Source organism: Vidua chalybeata, chromosome Z, assembly GCF_026979565.1.
Source record: "Vidua chalybeata isolate OUT-0048 chromosome Z, bVidCha1 merged haplotype, whole genome shotgun sequence".
Taxonomy (NCBI): domain Eukaryota; kingdom Metazoa; phylum Chordata; class Aves; order Passeriformes; family Viduidae; genus Vidua; species Vidua chalybeata.
Genome location: NC_071570.1, coordinates 18,944,523 through 18,963,487, shown reverse-complemented (window position 1 = coordinate 18,963,487; position 18,965 = coordinate 18,944,523). Strand labels below are relative to the sequence as shown.

General features: G+C 34.9%; 1 protein-coding gene across 11 annotated transcripts in view; it reads right to left on the bottom strand.

Annotated features, from left to right (window-relative positions):
* Positions 1-18,965, bottom strand: part of ZDHHC21 (zinc finger DHHC-type palmitoyltransferase 21) — a 79,619-nt gene that overhangs the window by 36,234 nt on the left and 24,420 nt on the right. For 5 of the 11 annotated variants that reach the window (XM_053932913.1, XM_053932911.1, XM_053932912.1 and 2 more), the window contains 2 exons: positions 7,961-8,004; positions 7,029-7,467 (listed from right to left, as the gene is read on the bottom strand). In XM_053932913.1, coding sequence (XP_053788888.1) covers positions 7,335-7,467; positions 7,961-8,004 — 177 coding nt within the window. In that variant the 3' untranslated portion in view covers positions 7,029-7,334. Of the gene's footprint in view, positions 1-7,028; positions 7,468-7,960; positions 8,005-10,463; positions 10,565-10,774; positions 10,828-11,286; positions 11,440-11,724; positions 11,813-18,965 lie in introns of those variants that run through there. The other 6 variants (XM_053932917.1, XM_053932916.1, XR_008428825.1 and 3 more) reach the window with 5 other exon arrangements.

Sequence of the window (18,965 nt, the reverse complement as noted above, 5' to 3'; positions counted from 1 at the left end):
GAAGTAGAAAACTAAATACAGTTTAGTTTTATAAATGAAACTATTTTTATAGTTTGTGATCTCTCTTCTTGGTGTGTCCAAGAAATTTATGGGAATGAGCTGAAAAACACATATGCTTCAAATTCCAGTCACCTATGCTGGATGTTAGGCGGCCCAAATTCCTTCCTCATTTGACGTGTGCAATATGGCTGTTTCTTCTGAAGTGGATTATCCAGGTTTCTGTGACGTGGGCAGCACACCTTCATCACTGCAGCTTTGTACAACTCCCTTATCGGAAACCCGTGTGTCTTCGCTAAGAGAACTACAGGACATGCAGAGAACTGAAGGCAGATATTCTGAGCCACAGACTTGCAATCTAACCTGTGAGTGCTAACCAGTGAGTTAGCATCCATCAGCTATCAAAACAAATGATCACATTCACCTCTATAGGGCTCAAATTTCTGCAGTGTCTACACTACACTTACATATCTTACACTTTATACTTATCAAAAAAGAGGAGCCCATTCTGGCAGCCAACAGACTGGATTTTGGGGGTTTGGGCCCCAGTTACAGGAAAGTCCAAGTTTCATGGAATAGAAGTGAGGCCAGGAAGCATATCCTAAACAGCAAAATCATGCTGTTTTTGGGAATAAATTATTACTTGGGCTTGAAAGAGTTGTTACTTCTCAGCAGCACCCATCCAGTTTATTTAATGTTTATCTCTGTGCAACTGCAATACAGCTTTTTGGCTTACTCCATACAAAGCCTTTGCTGCACATGTCTGTTTTCACACTAATCACACTAATCCTTCAACAAAGGGAATGTTTTTGAGAAAGAAAGTCTAATGAGAAAAATATTGTGAAACTAGAAGACATACAAAAAATGTGCAATAACTGATACAAATTATGGCCAGGTTTTTTTTCAGCTTAGTTTAGCTTCATTTGGTTCAGACTAACACATCTTCCATCCTTCCTCAAGTCTGTTTATTCAGCTTGAAGTACATACACAGGGTCAAATTTTCTCTCCAACTGCCCTTCCACATCAGTATTATTTTGGCTCATATGGGTAATAAATCAGACTACAGGAGTGTTTGCTTGTATTTGTTCATCTGTACTACCTTGTTGCCTCTTTAAATAAATTTATAGACCCAAAAATACTGTTTCATTCAGTTTATAAACTGACAAAACATATCAATAAATATTTTTAGGAGCACCACATCAAGAAGTACTTTCAGGAGCCTTAGGCACTAAAAATAGTGGAGTGTACATTTTAAAATTACTTTTATGGGCAAGTGGGAATAGATCCCAGTTTCCACACATTGAAAAGATAGCACGCACTCATACAAGCCTGGAAAGATTGCTATGGAAGTGATTTTTGTTACTGCTATTAGCAGAATCCAGTTCTTGGGTTGAAACAGAAGATGCAAGGCCAGTACCACAAATCATCACCAAGTAGTTTGTGCCTCCTGATTCATGAAGTGACACAGTTCAGCTATGTTAATCATTTCCTTGCAGACATAGCCACTGTTTTTTTCCCCTTGGGTTTATTAGTCTTGTAGTGATCTTCCCAGGTGTCTAAAATCTTCCCTATACTTCTAAAGCTGAGACTCTTGGTTGCACCACACCCTGCAGCTTTTGTTTTATTACTCTCTAAATTTTTTTCCTGTGACCACTGATGCACTTCTTTTTACATCTTTAAAGCGAGTATCTCATTTGAAATAGTCCAAAGTGTGTGAAATTTTTCTGCATCAAAATCTGATATAAATTCCCATGCACACAAAACAGAAGAGCTGCTGATTCAGATTCATTTACCTCTCTCAAAAACTGTTCCAAGGATAAACAATCTAATACATTGAAAAAAAAAAAAATACAAGCCAAAGACTAAAAACTCCCGAACTCTATTTCTGTAATTTGAAAAATGGCAATTTATATAAATCTTAGTCACTACCTACATCAGAGGTTCTGACTCTGGCTGTAACTATAGGCACGAAAATTAACTAGTGCTGTAACTAGTGTTGTAGATCAACATTAGTAGGTAGGCTACTCCTAATAGAGAAATTTTTCAGTTAACTTTTTCAAAACAATCATTTGGGATTGTAGCTTTTTCACTTGTTACAATAAAAAATATACAGCAGTGACAATAATTTATAACATAATTCGAAAAATCTGCTAACAGATCTGAAAAATAGTAGTAAACAATTTACACAATTTTAAATCAATGTAAATGAGATTCAGTGAAGAGAAAAAAAAACTTTTAATTTTTTTATTTAAAAACAAGATTTCATAAAAATACAGGACAAAAAAATTCTCAGTAGAAATGAAAAAATAAACCATGATTTTAATCAATTTAAAAAAATCTCACAGAAACATTACATGAATGAAATTAATAAAGATACATTTAAAAAAATTACATTGCTTATCAGCTGAATACACTTGTGCATTTTCCAATTTGATTAAAAGAATACCAGAGTGAGCTTTCCTGTTCAGCTATTATTCAGTCATTCACCTCATACATTACCATTCAGGCATAAACAGTGTTAGACCTCATAATTTTCAACTCCAGTAGGAACTGCATTCAGCATTATTTGAAAACAGTCAAGATCAAACTAAGAACAAATGAATAAAACTCAATCACATACCCATGTTTCAGCTACAAAATTCAGAATGCTAGCTCACAAAAATCAGTACTATTTTTCTGCCTGTTAAAGAGACAGAGTGATAATTTTCTGTCTGCAGACTACTGTGATATACATACAGATATGAGTCCTGGGAATGTGCATTGAAATATTCAGAAGTGCACAGAAGTTAAATTTCCTATTTCCTAACTTGAAAACTACTGTAAATATAAGTTATTCTTACAGTTATACAGTTGACACTTGGATGGCCCTTGTTGCTACAAGAGGCTTTAACTACTCTGCCATAGCCTGGCCAAGACACAAGATGCCACTGGATAACTTCAGCAGAACTGAAATCCTAGGGCTTATGCAGTCCACAAATACAAGTATTTCAATGCCTTTCAAGGGAAAATACTCAGCCACCGAAAAAGTAGTACAAAAATCTTTTGAGGAACATTTTCTGAAGTATCCAGTCATGTATTATGTTACCTAAGTATGGACAGTGTGTTCTTCCCAAAAGCAGTTCCTAGCAGCATTCAGTATCACACTGTTACTTTTGACATCCTAATACTTCAACTAATTTAGAATTAGATTCAACTTATTAGTGAGAGAAAATCACCTCCCTCAACCTCTTGGCTGCACTTCTTATGATGCAGCTCAGGTGGTTTGCTGTGCTGAAAGCACACATTACCAGGTCATGTTGAGCTTTTCAGGAACCAGATATGATAGCATGAACAATGAAATATCCTGGATTCTGAATGGAAACAACAATGTGATCTATCATGATCTGCTGGTTTGGGAAGAGGTAATTTTCTTCAGTGCAGCTAATGCAGGGCTGTATTTTGGATTTGTGCTGGGAAGAGTGTTGATAGCACAGGAATACTTTCCTTACAGCTGAGCCACAAGGAAATATAGTGACAGGGCCTGTTTTGCTACGTACACTATCCCATCAAGGAGGCTGGGGTTGCACAAGGAGTTGGGAGAGGACAAAGCTGGGACAGCTGACCCCAGCTGACTCCATGGATATTCTACAGCACAAGGTGTCACACTCAGCAAATACAACTGGGGGAAGGAGGAGTACATGAATGTTTGGAGTGATGGTGTTTGTCTTCCTCAGTCACTGTCACGTGTGGTGCAGCCCTGTTTTCCTACAGCTGGCTGAATACCTGCCCGACCATGGGGAGCAATAAATTGTTTATTTTGCTTTGCTTACCTGTATGGCTTTTGGTTTATCTATCAAACCTATAGATTGTCCTTATCTTTTTACTTTTCCAATTCTCCCCCTCATCCTGCTAGGGGGGAAACAGTCAACTGAGTGGCTCTGCGATGCTTAATTGCTGGCTGGGGTTAAACCAGGATACATGACATTTCACTTAGTGTTTTATTAACCATGTATTTATAAATCAGTGAATCAAAATAATTCTCAGGAATATCTGAAGAACAGCTCAGAACATATTTTAAAAGTTATGCATATTAATAAAGACAGATACATAGAAGATTTATTCTTAAAATTCCATGTATATGAGAATTCAAGACTCCTAACTCCTCTTCAAGACTGAAAATGCTTGTGTACCTGAACTACTAGAACACCTGTATGATGGAACCTCTTCTTCAAAGCAACAGATCAGAGGACAGATTCACAGATATTATTTAATACATTATCTTTTATTTTAGACATCAGCATTTTTCAAATGAAATCTCAAATCTCTGATTTTAAGAAGATAGCAAGTTAACAATTTTTGGTCAGAAGTTATCCCACACTGCAAATAAACCAGCTACTTTCAAATGTTTTCCGGGAGGAGTTCATTGGTTCTTCAAGTTCTCTTTGTGCCTTTCAGGAAATCAAATATTTCCAAGTCACAAGATAATATTCACTTTTCTCAATAAAGTATATGTTGTTCTGATATTATATTAGGATGAAATTTAGTAACACTGTCTGTAAGATTTTTTTAAATGCATGAAAATGACAAACACTAATCAATCCTAATTGATTGATAATTCAATTCTGTTAAAATGAAGAATCCTAAGGCACTTGGAGGGAAATAAAGCAATGGTTCAAAAGATTCAAGAATTTCAAGGTCTGAAAGATGATAAATTGGTTGATAAAAGTCTGATTTTTCCTGATGTAACAACTCATTCTGAAAATTATATTCAGAAACATTATTTGGAGAAACTAATAACATGATAGGGTCCTTAGGTTAAATTAAGAAAAAAATCATTGCTTTCACCATTTTAGATGCCTCTTATTCAAAGAATAAAGTTTACTACCTACTAAAATATCACGACTCTCCAAATTCTCCCCTCTGTCCATCAAATACTTAGAAAAGGGAAAAAAATGAACTAGTAGTCTTAATCATGTTGCAAATTAATTCCTATCAATTATGATGAATATTATCAGTTATGATGAGTAGGAGACTGGGGAAAAGTAGATTTAAAAGGAAACCAAACATTATGGAAACATTTGAGAACATGAATTTGTGAAATTAGAATTTTTGTTTGAGAATCAGGAAAGATTTTCATGGACATCGCTTGCTGGAAAGTGAAACTGATACTCCAGCCCAAAACAGTAATACTGGGAAGCTGAACACACAATTATATGCTCCACGATAAACATATTAAAAATAGTTAAATTCTTGGTTCTCTTTCTGAATAAGGTTCAGGACTGTACAATCTGCTCTGATAACTGATTAGCATTAAAAAACTTTGAACTATGTTTTGCTCATGAAATATCTAAAAATTGGTGTGAAAAATGGAATATTATTTCCCTGTATATTCCAGATACTAAAATAGTGGGGGGAAGGAAAAGAAAATAATAGAGCCATTACTTTATTATGTATATCCACATTCCTTTCCATTTCAAGCACTGCTCCAGTCTTTTCATCCATTTCCTCAAGCTTCTTTTTGTTTAGATATTGCTGACAATATGCCAATACCACTTGAAAAAAAGTCTAACCCCACTACAACTGGCATGACAAAAAAAAAGGGAAATGCCTGAACATTAGCCTTGAAATTTAAATTAACAGAACATTGCACCTAATTTTAATAGGACAGGAGAAGTAAAGTTGGATCAAATGTTAAACATTTACAAAAGTTTAAAGTTCAGGTGATTTTTAAGATGCATTTTTTGGAACCTTCAGTGGATCATCAAAATCCATTAACTCAATAAAGGGACACCTAACATTGGCAGTAACTGTAGTAAGGCTTTAAGAGAGTTGATCTAAAAATTTTTGCGAACAGCAGTCTTGAAAAATCTTACCCTTCTTTTCTGAAGTAACTCTTCACAAATAAACTATTACTTTCTGCAGAATCTACATGTATAAAATCCTTTGTGTCTTTTATTGTGTCCTGCTGCACAGCTGCTATTTAAAGTGGATCCTAGGCCTGTTGGACTATTCAAAAAGCACAGCAAGTAGCATAACTGGAAACACTGAGCTGTGGATTTTTCCTAGAAATTTCTCCTAGAAATCCACAGTAGTTTTCACAATCATCTGAAGTTAATATTTGTATAGATACAGAGGGCTAAAGTAATTACATAACTTTTCCAGATACAGGAAGACCGAGCTGGTACTTGGAAATAGTAATCATTTTACCAGATCTGAAAGATGCTTTCTTTGGTTAACTACTTCCATACTTAAAAGGAACAACAAGCTATCTACATCAACATAGTACCCTACTAAATTGCTTATATACGTCACTGTTTGTATTAATAGCAATCTACATTTATGTATAAATATTTTTAATTACTTTTATTTTAAATAAACAAACACTTAGACTAATTCCAGCTAATCAAGACTAAAGAAAAGTAAATATAAAATTTTTAACTTTATTCACAATATACTCTTCTTTATGATACATTATGCTAACTATCTCTATATTTTTTAAAAGTAATCATTCTAGTATTTGCACCATGAAACTTCTTTGTTGATTATTGCTAATTCAAATCCTTGGGATTTAGGGAAAACATGCTTTGTATCTGCATAGTTTACCCTGAAATATTTAATCCCTCTCACTGACATAAAGACATGAACACTTTTCACTAGCATCATATCTAGGCCAGAAGACAACTGTAAGCTGTTCTCCATGTAAACACACACATTTGTGTGCCTTTAAAATCCTCTCTGAGAAAGGTTTAGGAAGTACTCTGCTTCAGCTTTAAATGTTACCTTTTATAGTGCAGTGCTGCAGGATTACTTTTGCATATCATAAATAACTGGCAGAATCATGGAATTTTAAACATATGCAGCAGGAAAAAAAGACATTACTATTGTCCCGTCAGACCTACTGATAAAAGCCCTAAAAAAATTTTCAAGGCAGAATAAGACATTTAGTGAGAAATCTAACCATCAATGTAAACTTCAGTGCTTTCTACACAAAAAAAAAAAAAAAAAAAAAAAACCAGGAAAAAAAAAAAAAAAAAACCAGAAAAAAAAAAGAAAAAAAAAGAGCCAGTATCAAGTTGGATGAAGACTACATTCCAGTTGCTTACTTCTGGTACTAACCTTGAAGACAAAAGGAATCTCTTTGGAAAGCTAATTTTAAAGTAAATAAGCCTGAAGTTGATTGTTTAACTTGCATTGATTTCAGAATAAAATCAAGACCATAACTAAAATAATGCGCAGGGCACACTGTGATGCCTATGCCTGCATTTTAATTGACTTGAAGATTGTCATAGTCCTATTATCATAAAACCTGTAATGCACTTCCAGCATGGAGGACCCATCTGTGCCCACCATCCATCTGTTTAGACATGATTGGCAAAGTGGTAGGGAACTCGCAGTGGTTGCCTCTGCCTGAAAGGAATAAACCACAGGATCTTCCAGTGAGTGCCAAAAACTTCTGAGAAGGTCTGCTGCCATGGCTTTCGGGGCCTCGATCTACAGAAGACAGCATTATTAGTGAAAGACAGCACGCCCACAGTGCACTTCAGTCAGCTACAACAATGTAGGCTGGCTGGGGATCCAATACTGGATTCTGATGAATTGTGTCCAAGCATCACAAATACAACTTTTATTTCATTACAACACACAGCTGAGACTTAGCTTCAGAAAACAGAAACTATCTGTGTCATCAATCAAACAAAGGCACCTTTTGAAGCACAGGAGACCTCAATATTGATGAAATGTATGTCAAAACACTGCAGAAAGTATCTTTTGATCTGTACTTTTGAAAAGAAAACATAGTTCCACTGGCTTTGAGTAGGGAAAGAACAGGAACAACACGTGACTATTTTGTGTACAGCCACTATTAAAAGATTAGTGAGGGGCTGCTACAGATAGTACAGTACAGAGCACAGTACCATGTAAAATCATTTTAATAAACAGCTATTCTCTTAGCATTTCAGCAATGTAGGAATTTTACAGAACTTACATGTCTTCACAACAGTTTGACATTTTTTCTATACTTGTAGTGTCCTGTTAAAGAGAAAAAAAAACACAACGAAAAAGTATTTATTTACATTCCGAACTTTTAAAATGTCATTATGAAAGCAAGTAACAACATCAGGGAATGAATTATTAATCTATACTGTTTTGACACTAGTTCAGTAGGTTGCATATTACATATACACCATAGTTTTAGATGAATGTGAGATTACACATATAAATTTTAACTCAGTCTGTTAAATTATTTTTACAGGCATGATATGAAACTATACTGTGTAGTTTGACTACAATACCAAAGAAGGCCAACAAAAACTTACAGCATTATTACACCTAAAATTAATTCAGATATTACAATTAATGCACAAGACATTTAGAAGCAATATTATAAGGTCCACTCTTGGCATACTTTCCATGAGCACTCATTCTGGATTTGGAATATCCAACTGAGATAACCACAAAGCTAGTAAAATGCAGTCATTAAAAGATGTAATATTTTGAAAAGCAGGAGCTAGTCAGAAGTTTTAAAACCATTAGCTTCATGAGTATTATAATGCAAACAGCACAACTGAAAATATACCATGAGTTTCTACAGTTCCTATAATTAAATACAAAAATTGTTCTCTTAAAATATAAAAGCTAAATAATATGCAGAGTGAAAGCAACCCTGCAGCTAACAGCAACTTAAATTCATACTTTAATTATAAAATGTTAAGGAAAGTAACACATCAGTTTTAGCTTAGATCATCCCTACATAAAACTTCTAGAATTACCAATAGTGTGCTTTTTCTCACTTTTCACTATGGATTTCACAAAAAAGCTTCTTTTGTGAGTATCATATAGGAGGTTTCAATACACATTTACAAGTACATTACATCCCAAAATCACTAGTGAAGTTCAAAACAAAATCAATTGAAATATTCTTCATTATTTCAACTCCTTTTCATTGGTAGTTTGGTATTTCCCTTTACTTTTCATTGATTCAGGCATGCACATAATGCACCTGTCAAATTACAGTACAATTAGACTAAAACCAAGAGCTAATCTCAATTGTCCCAACCACATACAAACAGAATGATTCTGGTTTAATTAGGCTGCAACTTCATTGTCATCTGGAAACACTACCTAGCACTAAAAACCACACTGTGCTCCTTGATTGTTCCTGCATGCAATTCAGTGCAGGCATTGCTGGGACTCTGCCCCTATCTTTCGTACAGTTTTAAAGGGGGGAAGGGTGCAATGTGAATGGGAAATAACACACAGGAAGCTGACTTCCTGCTCCACCAGACATGGGTGGCCCCAATTCCATTGCCATTTTTTTCTATTCCACTTCCCAGCTCTGAAGAGTTTTGAAACAGGATCCCTTACCACACACTAAACAGCAAAAATCTTCATTCTGTCCACGACCTATCCATCTGAATTCCGGATGCACTACAGCAAAGGAGAGAAATCCTCTTTTCTCATGCCAATCCACCAGGATGCACAAGTTCTTGCCCAGAAGTTTGTGTAGAGAAGGCATGCCCAGTCAAGGTTACATAAACCATGCTGGCCGCGTTGTTAGGTGGTTTTAACACTCACTCAGCAGTGGGGGAGGAAAGGACTTGAGACAACAAACTGTAAACACTGCTTGTTGTTTTGATTCCCACAGATAAACTGCTGCTCCTCTCACATTACGGGCCTGTCTTCCCTCTCCTGCCACAAGCGTGGCATTACAAAACTCATTCTCCTTGTTAGGGCAGGACCTGACTTCACAGCCAAGGAACACTTTGCTTCCTTGGACTGGCTTTTTATTCAGCTTTTGTCAGAGAAAACACCATCTTTGCGAACCACAAAAATTCAGATGCGGCTTTTTGAATAAAAATGACTAAGTGAACAAGAGATTACTTCCCTGGCATTTCAGCAAGGTGGTAATAGCATTTTCATGAGATGCTACAGCTCCTCTTGTAACTGCAAAAATATCTCAGTTCTAGGAATTATTCTCTGGTCAACTCAAAGCTGTTTATCAAATAGTACAAAATAATATTGGCATATTTGAAAGCAATAATGGCAAATGGTCTTTCATAAAACAGTAACATGCTACTCCAGACTCTAAACGGACTTGTAGCTATGGAATATTTATTCTACCATTTCGAAAGAGGGGCCTTTAAACCAGCTTCAGGTGCAGAAGTAACATCACCAAATACCTTAAACATGGCTTTCTGATGTGTTTCTGCACACTGCTTATTCATTAATACACTTGTATTGCTCCCTAAAATACTGTGTTTGAGATTTTTTGGGGGGAAAAATCACAGATTGAAAACTGGAGATTGTATTTCAATTTAAGTGTTGTCATGCCATGTTATCAAGACCTGAAAGGTTCTCAGGGTCTGCTGCCCTCCGAACTGTAACCTGGTAAATTAACTAAGTTAAAGTACCAAAACAGGAACTAACTCCTTCTTTTCCTCCCTTCCCTCCCTCCCTCGCCTGCCTGATTCCTTCCTCCTTCCCCTTACCTTAAAATGCCAACAAATTCCAAAATGCCAACTTAGATTACTTTTGCTTTACAGTAAAGAAATTGGGGCTGAGCAGCAAGTCCATTGCCTCTTGGATACTTCTTCAACATTAAAAAAAAATTAGAGCCACATTTTAAAAGCTGCAAACTAGCAAAGAAACACTGCTCTGAAGTTTACCTGCTTAACAAGTACTAGTGACTGAACTTAAGAAACAAAATACCTTTCCTGCCCCTCACACCTTCCCTCCCCAAACACTGCTGCCAAACAGGCTCATTTGAAATGTACTTTCATTTGAGAGTGAACCAATTTACCTTTTCACATGAAAGTGAAACTTCACAGCACCCCAGGAAAGTCAGTAGCCCCTCTGGAGACAGGAGATGAAGGAAAAGGAGAGTACCACAGCTGAGTTATGACCTGTTATTTAAGGCTTCCTTCTCAGACATGAATTTTTTTTCTTTTGGAGACAAAGGACCAGAATAACCATTTTTCTTCTGAATGAAAACGTGGTCTGCTCATTAACACATCTCATAAATGTCTTCCAATCAGAGTATCATTTCTCTTATGCATTTGATGCATACCAAGGTTTTGCTACAACATCGGAATTACTGTGTTCAGCATTAAGAGGCTTTGGCTGTCTGCATCTACTATCAGCTTGGATTACTATTAATACAGATAGAACTCTGCTAAGATTTTTTTCCCGGACTCAAAGCTAATACTAATGTTAAAACCTTTTTTGAGCACTGGCACTCATCCAAAAGTTTAAAATAACTTGGTATGAGCAAACATCACATATCTATTGTGTCCTTGTAATCTCTAAAAATACCTTGAAATTTGCAATTGAATGCAAGATGAAATTGACAAACACAACTGATTAATTTGACATGATGGATCATCTGGATTCCCAAAGTCATCATCCCGATTGAATATAAAAATTGCTCCTGCAGCTGGTTATTCAGAGATGACCATCTTAAAGCAACTACAGGAAAAAAAAAATCACACCTTAGTGAGACAGGAAAAAGAAATTAGAGGAAATAAACACAGTAATAGGAATAGGAAAAGGGCAAAGTGTTCAGATTCAGCTGAGGGGAGAAAAAATATGGTTTTTTTTTCACTCTGAGGCTATACTACAAATCCATAAGAGTAGTTTGCTTACTCTAAATTAAGTAAGCTACTGCCACAGCTAACACAGGTATAAGAGGAAGGAGAAGAATGGAGAGAAAGAGACATATGTAAACGTACTGACAGAGTTCTGCAAACCAACCTCAGATTCACTCGTAAATGAATGCATCCGCATTAGCTCCAAAGAGAACTGCACCTTTTACATCTACACTTCTATTTAGCATAACCAACTGCCAAAAAAAAAAAAAAATTAGAAAGATCACATGCACTGCTTAACTGTCCTATAGGATGGGTTTTATCATGAACTAATTCATCATGAAAAAGGCACACACAAAGGACATTTTTTGTTCACTGATCCATGTTTTCAGATATTTTTCACTTACTGATTCATGTTTTCCAAAGTATAAACTGTAATTTGTAACTTACAGGACTAACTCCAAAGCATGCAGCTCCAATCCCTGGTTCAGTTTTTCTTTTGTGTTTGCTTAAAGTGTCATGCAACCATTACAGCTCTATTAAATACTTGCAGTAGTAGAATGTAAGCATTATGCCATGCTTTTAGTATTTTCAAATGTTCACTGTAGGGGAATCAGCAGAAAAGTACAATGAAGCAGAAAAAGAGAAAACAAAACTTGCAAGCCTTCCTGGATTTGCAGCCTTTGCTTTTATCTGAAAGTTCAAGACAATGCCTTCTTTACGTAAAGGGTTTTTTTTTTTGTCTTCTATCTAACATCCTTTCATGGTGTGCATGCAAGTGACAGGTGAGCAACTCAAGAATATAAAATACTAAACATAGAAAGAATACATTGTATTTGAGAAATTTTCTTTTCTTTTGGCATTAAATACATACTGGGTTTACTTCTGGTCACTTCTTAGCATTCTTTCCTTAATCTAGATTTTTATATAAGATGGTTAATTTTATCAACTACAGTTATGTTCAGCCTGAAAACTATTAGTTCTATTTAAAAATTAAATCCGTATATTAAACTCATGTGATAAATGAAAAACAAAGCTACACTCTGTTACTTCTAGGGAATTGTTCTGCACTCCTCTATGTTCTCATTAATTTAGTTAAATAGATTTCCAGTTTATTTATTGGCTATTAGATAATGACTCAATGTAAAGAAACCATCTAAAATGGAGACACTACAAGCAGACCTCTTAACTTCAGGCTATTTCCAATCCAGGCTATTTTCATATCTGCATGTTTGGTGCAGATAGCTGTATAACAAGAGACATGACAAAACATATTATATTTATTGATCCTTATAAATACCTCAAAAAATATAAGGGAAAAATATTTAAGAAATAGCTGTTCAACTTCACACAGACGTCTGATGTCTAAATCTGACAAGCAACATGTAAACAAAATGTATTCAGCCCCTAGAACACTCAAATATTATTTTTATAGTTACTTATCTTCAAGTGGTTAAAGGTACTACCTTAACTATTAGGGGAATATATTAGTTAAAGGACTTCCTCTTTGAGTGATGAACCAGGAATATTTTTGACTGATATGTGATGATATTTTATACTCCTTGCACAATATAAAATCTGATTACGTTTTGTAACTTGCACTTATTCCTTAAAATATTGTGAATTATTAATTTCAATAAAAATATACGTATTTACATAAGACCATGCAGTGATCTTCTGCTACCTAGAATGTCTTACACTTCTATTTATTCCTACATTTTAAATAACTCATAAAAGAGGGGATTTTTTAATTTTTACAGTAAATATGTATTTAAAGATGTCAGAATACATTCATTAAAAATGCTAAACAAAGTGTAAATCTATTTGAGAGAAATAAGGTAAAGATACAAAAGAATTTACATAGTTAACAAACTCATATTCGAAGACGAGGACATTACTAATTCCTGACAATTTAATTTACAGAACTTCATGCAGTCTTCTAATAGGAGATCTAGCTATAGGTGGATTAAAGGTAAAGACAGGAAAAGGAGAAGGGATAAGAATAATGAGGAAGAGGAAGACAGATAATGTTAACATTATTTTATTTTCTGTTACTCTTTCAGGGTAATAGTTTATATATACATTGCTTTCCCTCTGTAATTATTTTATATCTCACTCTATATTGTAGCCAAATAAAGAATACAATTGCCTGGAAATCCTAATTTCCCCTACCAATCCTAATTTTTAATATGCTAAACTTAATTATGAGGATTAATAGTTCCTTGATTACACTTCTGCCTTGAAAAAACAGGAAAGCCCTTAGTATTCACTAATCAAAATAGTATTTAATAGATTATCTGATTAAAGATATGATTGCAAATATTTTTAATTACAAGATACTTATTAATAAAGACAAAAAGCATTTCAGCAGAACTAGATCACTTGTCACTCTGCATATTAAATCAGCAATGGATCAATACTATAACATACACAAAGAATTAAAAAGCTCTTGATTTTACTAACAGAATAACTGCAGCTACATTTTCATTATTTTGAAACACAATCTTGGTAAAAAGATTGGAAAACTACCCAGTAAAAGACACTTGCTAATTTAAGGTGAAAAGGAGAAACACTGAAACAATAAAAAGCAAGCATCAGCATTTTAAAAAGCTTCTAAGGGGAAAAATGTATGTGGTAGGTACCATACTGTGCACCAGGCAGGCTGCTGAATACTATTTTCCTTCTATCCTTCCTACAGAAAATAAAGGGAAATTTCTCTTTTCCACATCCAGAAAGTAATAATGCAAGAGGATACTGGCATATCACTGTACACCATTCGGACAGTTAATTAACAGGAAACCCTGGCAGCATTAATTAAATTAATAAAGTCACTGACCGCTTAGTTTATGATAATACATCCACTACCTTGCACAAAGGCCACATGGTATCTATTACATTTATAAAAGCCTATCCATTAAATAGTTCTGCCGCAGAGAAACAAGTTAATTACTAAATAATTTCAATGAAAAGTTTTCCTCTGCAATACTAGCATAAATCACATTAAATCATATTTAATGGACCATAATGGAAGAATTAAAAAAATTTATTTTCTTCCATAGAAATAGTTTGTTACAACATATAGAAAGATGAAAACACTGTTTAGTGTTTGAGATAAAAACAATCAAAGGTAATCCTTTAAAATTAGGGTTCAGATTAGTCTCTCAAAGGATGCTGTTTAACTGAAACATCTGGTAGTGTTACATTGAGAGACAGGCCTTTTTTAACTTTGGAAATGAGATTAGTAGATCAGTTATTTGTAAGTGTCCAAGTAATTTCTAATTATTTTATCTGGGTCACAGATAATCCGCTTTTACAGGGCTCCCACAATGACATCAGAGGATCACTGCTGAACTGATTATCCTGTTACCTTCCACCATCCATGGGAAGACCGGATTTTCCATTTGTACAGAGAAAGAGAAAGAAGTGGCTGATTGCTTCAGAGAGGTGGCAGCCAACAAAATAAAGAATACCACAGATCTTGAAAGGAAGAAAATCTCATCTATGCAAAAGTTACCAGCTTTTAAAAAGCAGTCAACAAACTGAATACTTCTTAGCAGTGTCTGGGGCAATTTAAAAACTCACTAGATATGAACAAATATCAAAATAATCAGAAAATCCATTGTTTAAAAAACAGTATGCCATCTCATTTTTTACATGTTCTATAGTAATGCCTTATAGATCAAACATAACCAACAGAAGAATCCTGCAGTATAAACAGAAAAAATGGAATTATTATCATTTAACTCTTAATGTGAAAGACAGAGAAATATTTTCTTAAAACTAAAATGGAATATGAGTGAGAGAAATGCAAAAGCCAGGGCTAATCTTCTACTAATATACACATGAGCATCCTGGCCATTCCACCTTTTTCAAAAAGACTGAATCAAAGCACTCTTTTATTTAAAAGAGCTCTGTGCCTTCAACAACCATACATCAGAAACAATCTGGGGCTGATAAAACAGACTTTTTTCCCTTGGTGAATTTGTGCCTTTTCCTATGAATAAATCAATAAATAGGCAAGTTATGTTTTTTTTTGGTTTGGTTTTTTTTGGGGTTTTTTTTGTTGGTTTTTTTTTTTGGTTTTTTTTTTTTGGTTTTTTTTTTTTGGTTTTTTTTTTTTGAGGGTTTTTAAACATCTGGTACATATAAAAATGAGAGAAAAATTCTTGAAAAACAAATGTCAAGAAAATGTATTTTGAGAAAGCAAGTAAGTTTCTGGGTACTATTTGATTTAGCTTCACAATAAATTTTATTCTTTCATATAATGACATGAAAAAAAGCAAATGGAAATAAAAAATAGTAACACAGATACATCCTTCTCAACACTTCCTTCTAGCTTAACCGCAAAGTACTCTTTTCTAGATAAAATGGTTTTGTCACTTCAATACAATGTCATTAATATATGCAAGCAACTGTTGCACAAGACAGATTGTATTTTTTTTTTTTTCACATATTTTAAAACTGAGACGGACAAAGTGATAATTTACCTATAAAGCATACTTCTATGACTTACAACAAAGCCCGAGTAAAAACCTACATCTCTACCTTCATGGAGTTTTAAGTGTCTCTACTGGAGCTATCTTGTTACCCTGTAGTGATTAGGAGCAAAGACTACTTGTGGAGTACAAGCAGCTAGAGGAGGTCTGAAGTAAAGAGTAATGATAATCTTCAAAATTGTTACTTTCAGTAAGAGAGTAAAAGAGTTGGACCCTTTTAAGGCACAACTCCTAAAATTCTTTCTGGTATGTTTTTCAACATAAAGTTTGCTTCTACTTTTCAAACAATGTCATTTAAAAAGAACACAAGCTCCAGTTAAGGAATATAAAATTCTAAACTGCTCTACAATAAATGACAGGGAATAGAGGAGTGGTAAAGGAAGTAACAAGCACGAGAGACAGGCAAGCCTTCAACATAAACACATAATCATTTTGGAAATTACCTTTGATGGCATTTTAATTCATGGGTGAAACCAATTTTTTCCATCCAGTTCTCTAAAAACTTGAATATTTTAAGTAAGAATACTAATTGTTGATGAGATTTTAAGAGGAGTATCTTCTTAAGAGTCCTAGAGTTCCTAAATTAGAATTTTAAATTTCTCCCTATTTCAGAGGCTTATGAATTAGAGAGAAACTAGATACTTCTATTTTCAAAGTATCCAAATAAAACTTCACCAAGAGTAATGTAAAGTACATGCTAGAAGAAGTATCAAAATTCAGGATGATAACAAAATTAGAGTCAAATAAAGCTCAGGGAAAGCAACTGGGGAAGGAGGAAGAAATGAGCCATGTGCCCCCTCTGACAGAAGTGTGTTTCACATATGCTAGTTTCTAGGGAGAAAGCACTAATCCTGTATACAGAGGCCACCTCAGCTGCTCCCCTCTTCATCAGAACAATTCATGTTAAAAGTTCCTCTAAGGACAGTTTTTGCCAACCAGCTGTTATCCTCTCATTGTAGGAAGTCACCTCCTTTGCTCTTTGGCTTCCTAGACCTCCAAATGAGTTATGAATAGCCTTGTGCTAATGATACCCTAACAGTGATATCGCAATCATAGTGGTGGCAAATGTACTCAGAGAAATTACTGTGTGGTAGGTACTTAGACTATTAATCACCTTATCAAGTACTACAGCCTCAAGAACATTCTCCCTGTAAGAGACAAATTTTAGTATACAGTTCACAAAGTTTTCATTTTTACCAGGGAGCACATTTTTCCATCTATTGAACACACAGGTTAACAACAGAATACACACATATGGAGAATACATGCATATTTTTCTTAAAGATCTCTTTAAAAATTGATCTACTGTTATAATCAATGACAGTTATGCAATGACAGGTACAGATCAGTCAACTGTGCAACAAACCTGAATTTTGCAAAGTGCCAGCACACATGGCAGAATACTTCACCTGCACTTCATACTGCACTGCTTTGCTTTTCTGTCTTTAGCTACTGCTCTGGTCCAGAAAAACATGATGAAGGATATTTATGCATTCAGCCAGACATTTTATGACTTCTGAAAATATATGTCAAAGAGGAGAAAATGCCAATCCTCTGAAAACCTATGAAAAACTTCAGCTCATTGTTATAGTTTGGAAATCTAGCACTTAGCCCAATTCTAGGAGAGTGTAACTCTGCTTCTACAAATGTACAGAAAATCACATGCGAATTTATTATACATTAAACTTTATCTATCTTGATGCTTTAGCAAAAGGATAAACCTATGTAAATATAAATCAGGAATCTGGAAATTTTTAATAAGCATATCCAATATTCCTTGAAAAAAAACGGGCCTTAGCTTTATATTCGAAGATGAAACAAAAACTATTGGCTTAATTTCTGGAAAATTATTTAATGATAGTCAAGCAAGTTTACCTTATGGAGAATCAGGAAATCTTGTTAAAAAGGGTTAAAGTTTGATTAATCTTAGATTTATCTTTTTTTCCAAAAATTTTTGCAGCAGTTGTAATGTTAAACACCAATGAACCTTAACCTGCTGGACTCATTCAGCAACAGTTTTGCACCCAGCAAGCACAGAGCTGCAACACTTACTGTCTTTACTATTTAAAAACAGCTTTTTTTCCCAGGAGCTGTGGAATTAATCTTGGTAGATGTTAAACTGCAAAAAGAGGCACAAGAGCATGAACCTGTTTTCCCATGCAAGTGCAAGAGTTGCTTTGCTTCTTTCAAAAAGTCCATGCTCTTGTCTCTTGCACACATCTCTAGGCAGGTTCAGCAATCATTGAAATTAATGCTTCCAAGAATAGCCACAGAGCAATTCATATGACATGAATGCTTTATGTGTATCCATACCTCCAAGCATCTTAAGTTTGTTTCACGGTCATTTTCTGCACTATTGCACTTTAATGATTGTGTTCCAAGTTTTGATCTACACCTTGTACTAAGTTAATTTCTTCACTAATTCTGTATGTAATATAGAGCTAATTTCAGATACCATTTGCTTAATTTACACAGGAGGGCTAGATGCTGAACGGTAACTCCAGCACAGAACAGAGCAGAAACATCACTGCTTCTTAGTGTTCGTGGTTCATTGCTTCTACAGGGCTTGAACGTCTTGCATACTCAATCTGCTCAGCTTCTGGGTGGGTATACCAGTTTTGTTGCTTCCCTACTTTACCACCACAGGCCTGTATTTTGGGAGCCTCCAGAGAAAATACTAAATCACCTGCTGCCCTCTCCTCTGCCTTTTCCAGTTGCTAGGCAAAGCTTCAGTGCTTTGTAGGAAGCAAGTCTCAACACAACAGTGCTGGCAATCAAAAACCATTTGTACCAAAAAAGTTTCTGACACCACTTGTAGACTAAGCACAACTGCAACAAACAGACTTGCTTTGTTTGTTTGAAGTCTGACTGATTGTTGCCAAGCAGATTTCCTCAAAATGACTGTATTATT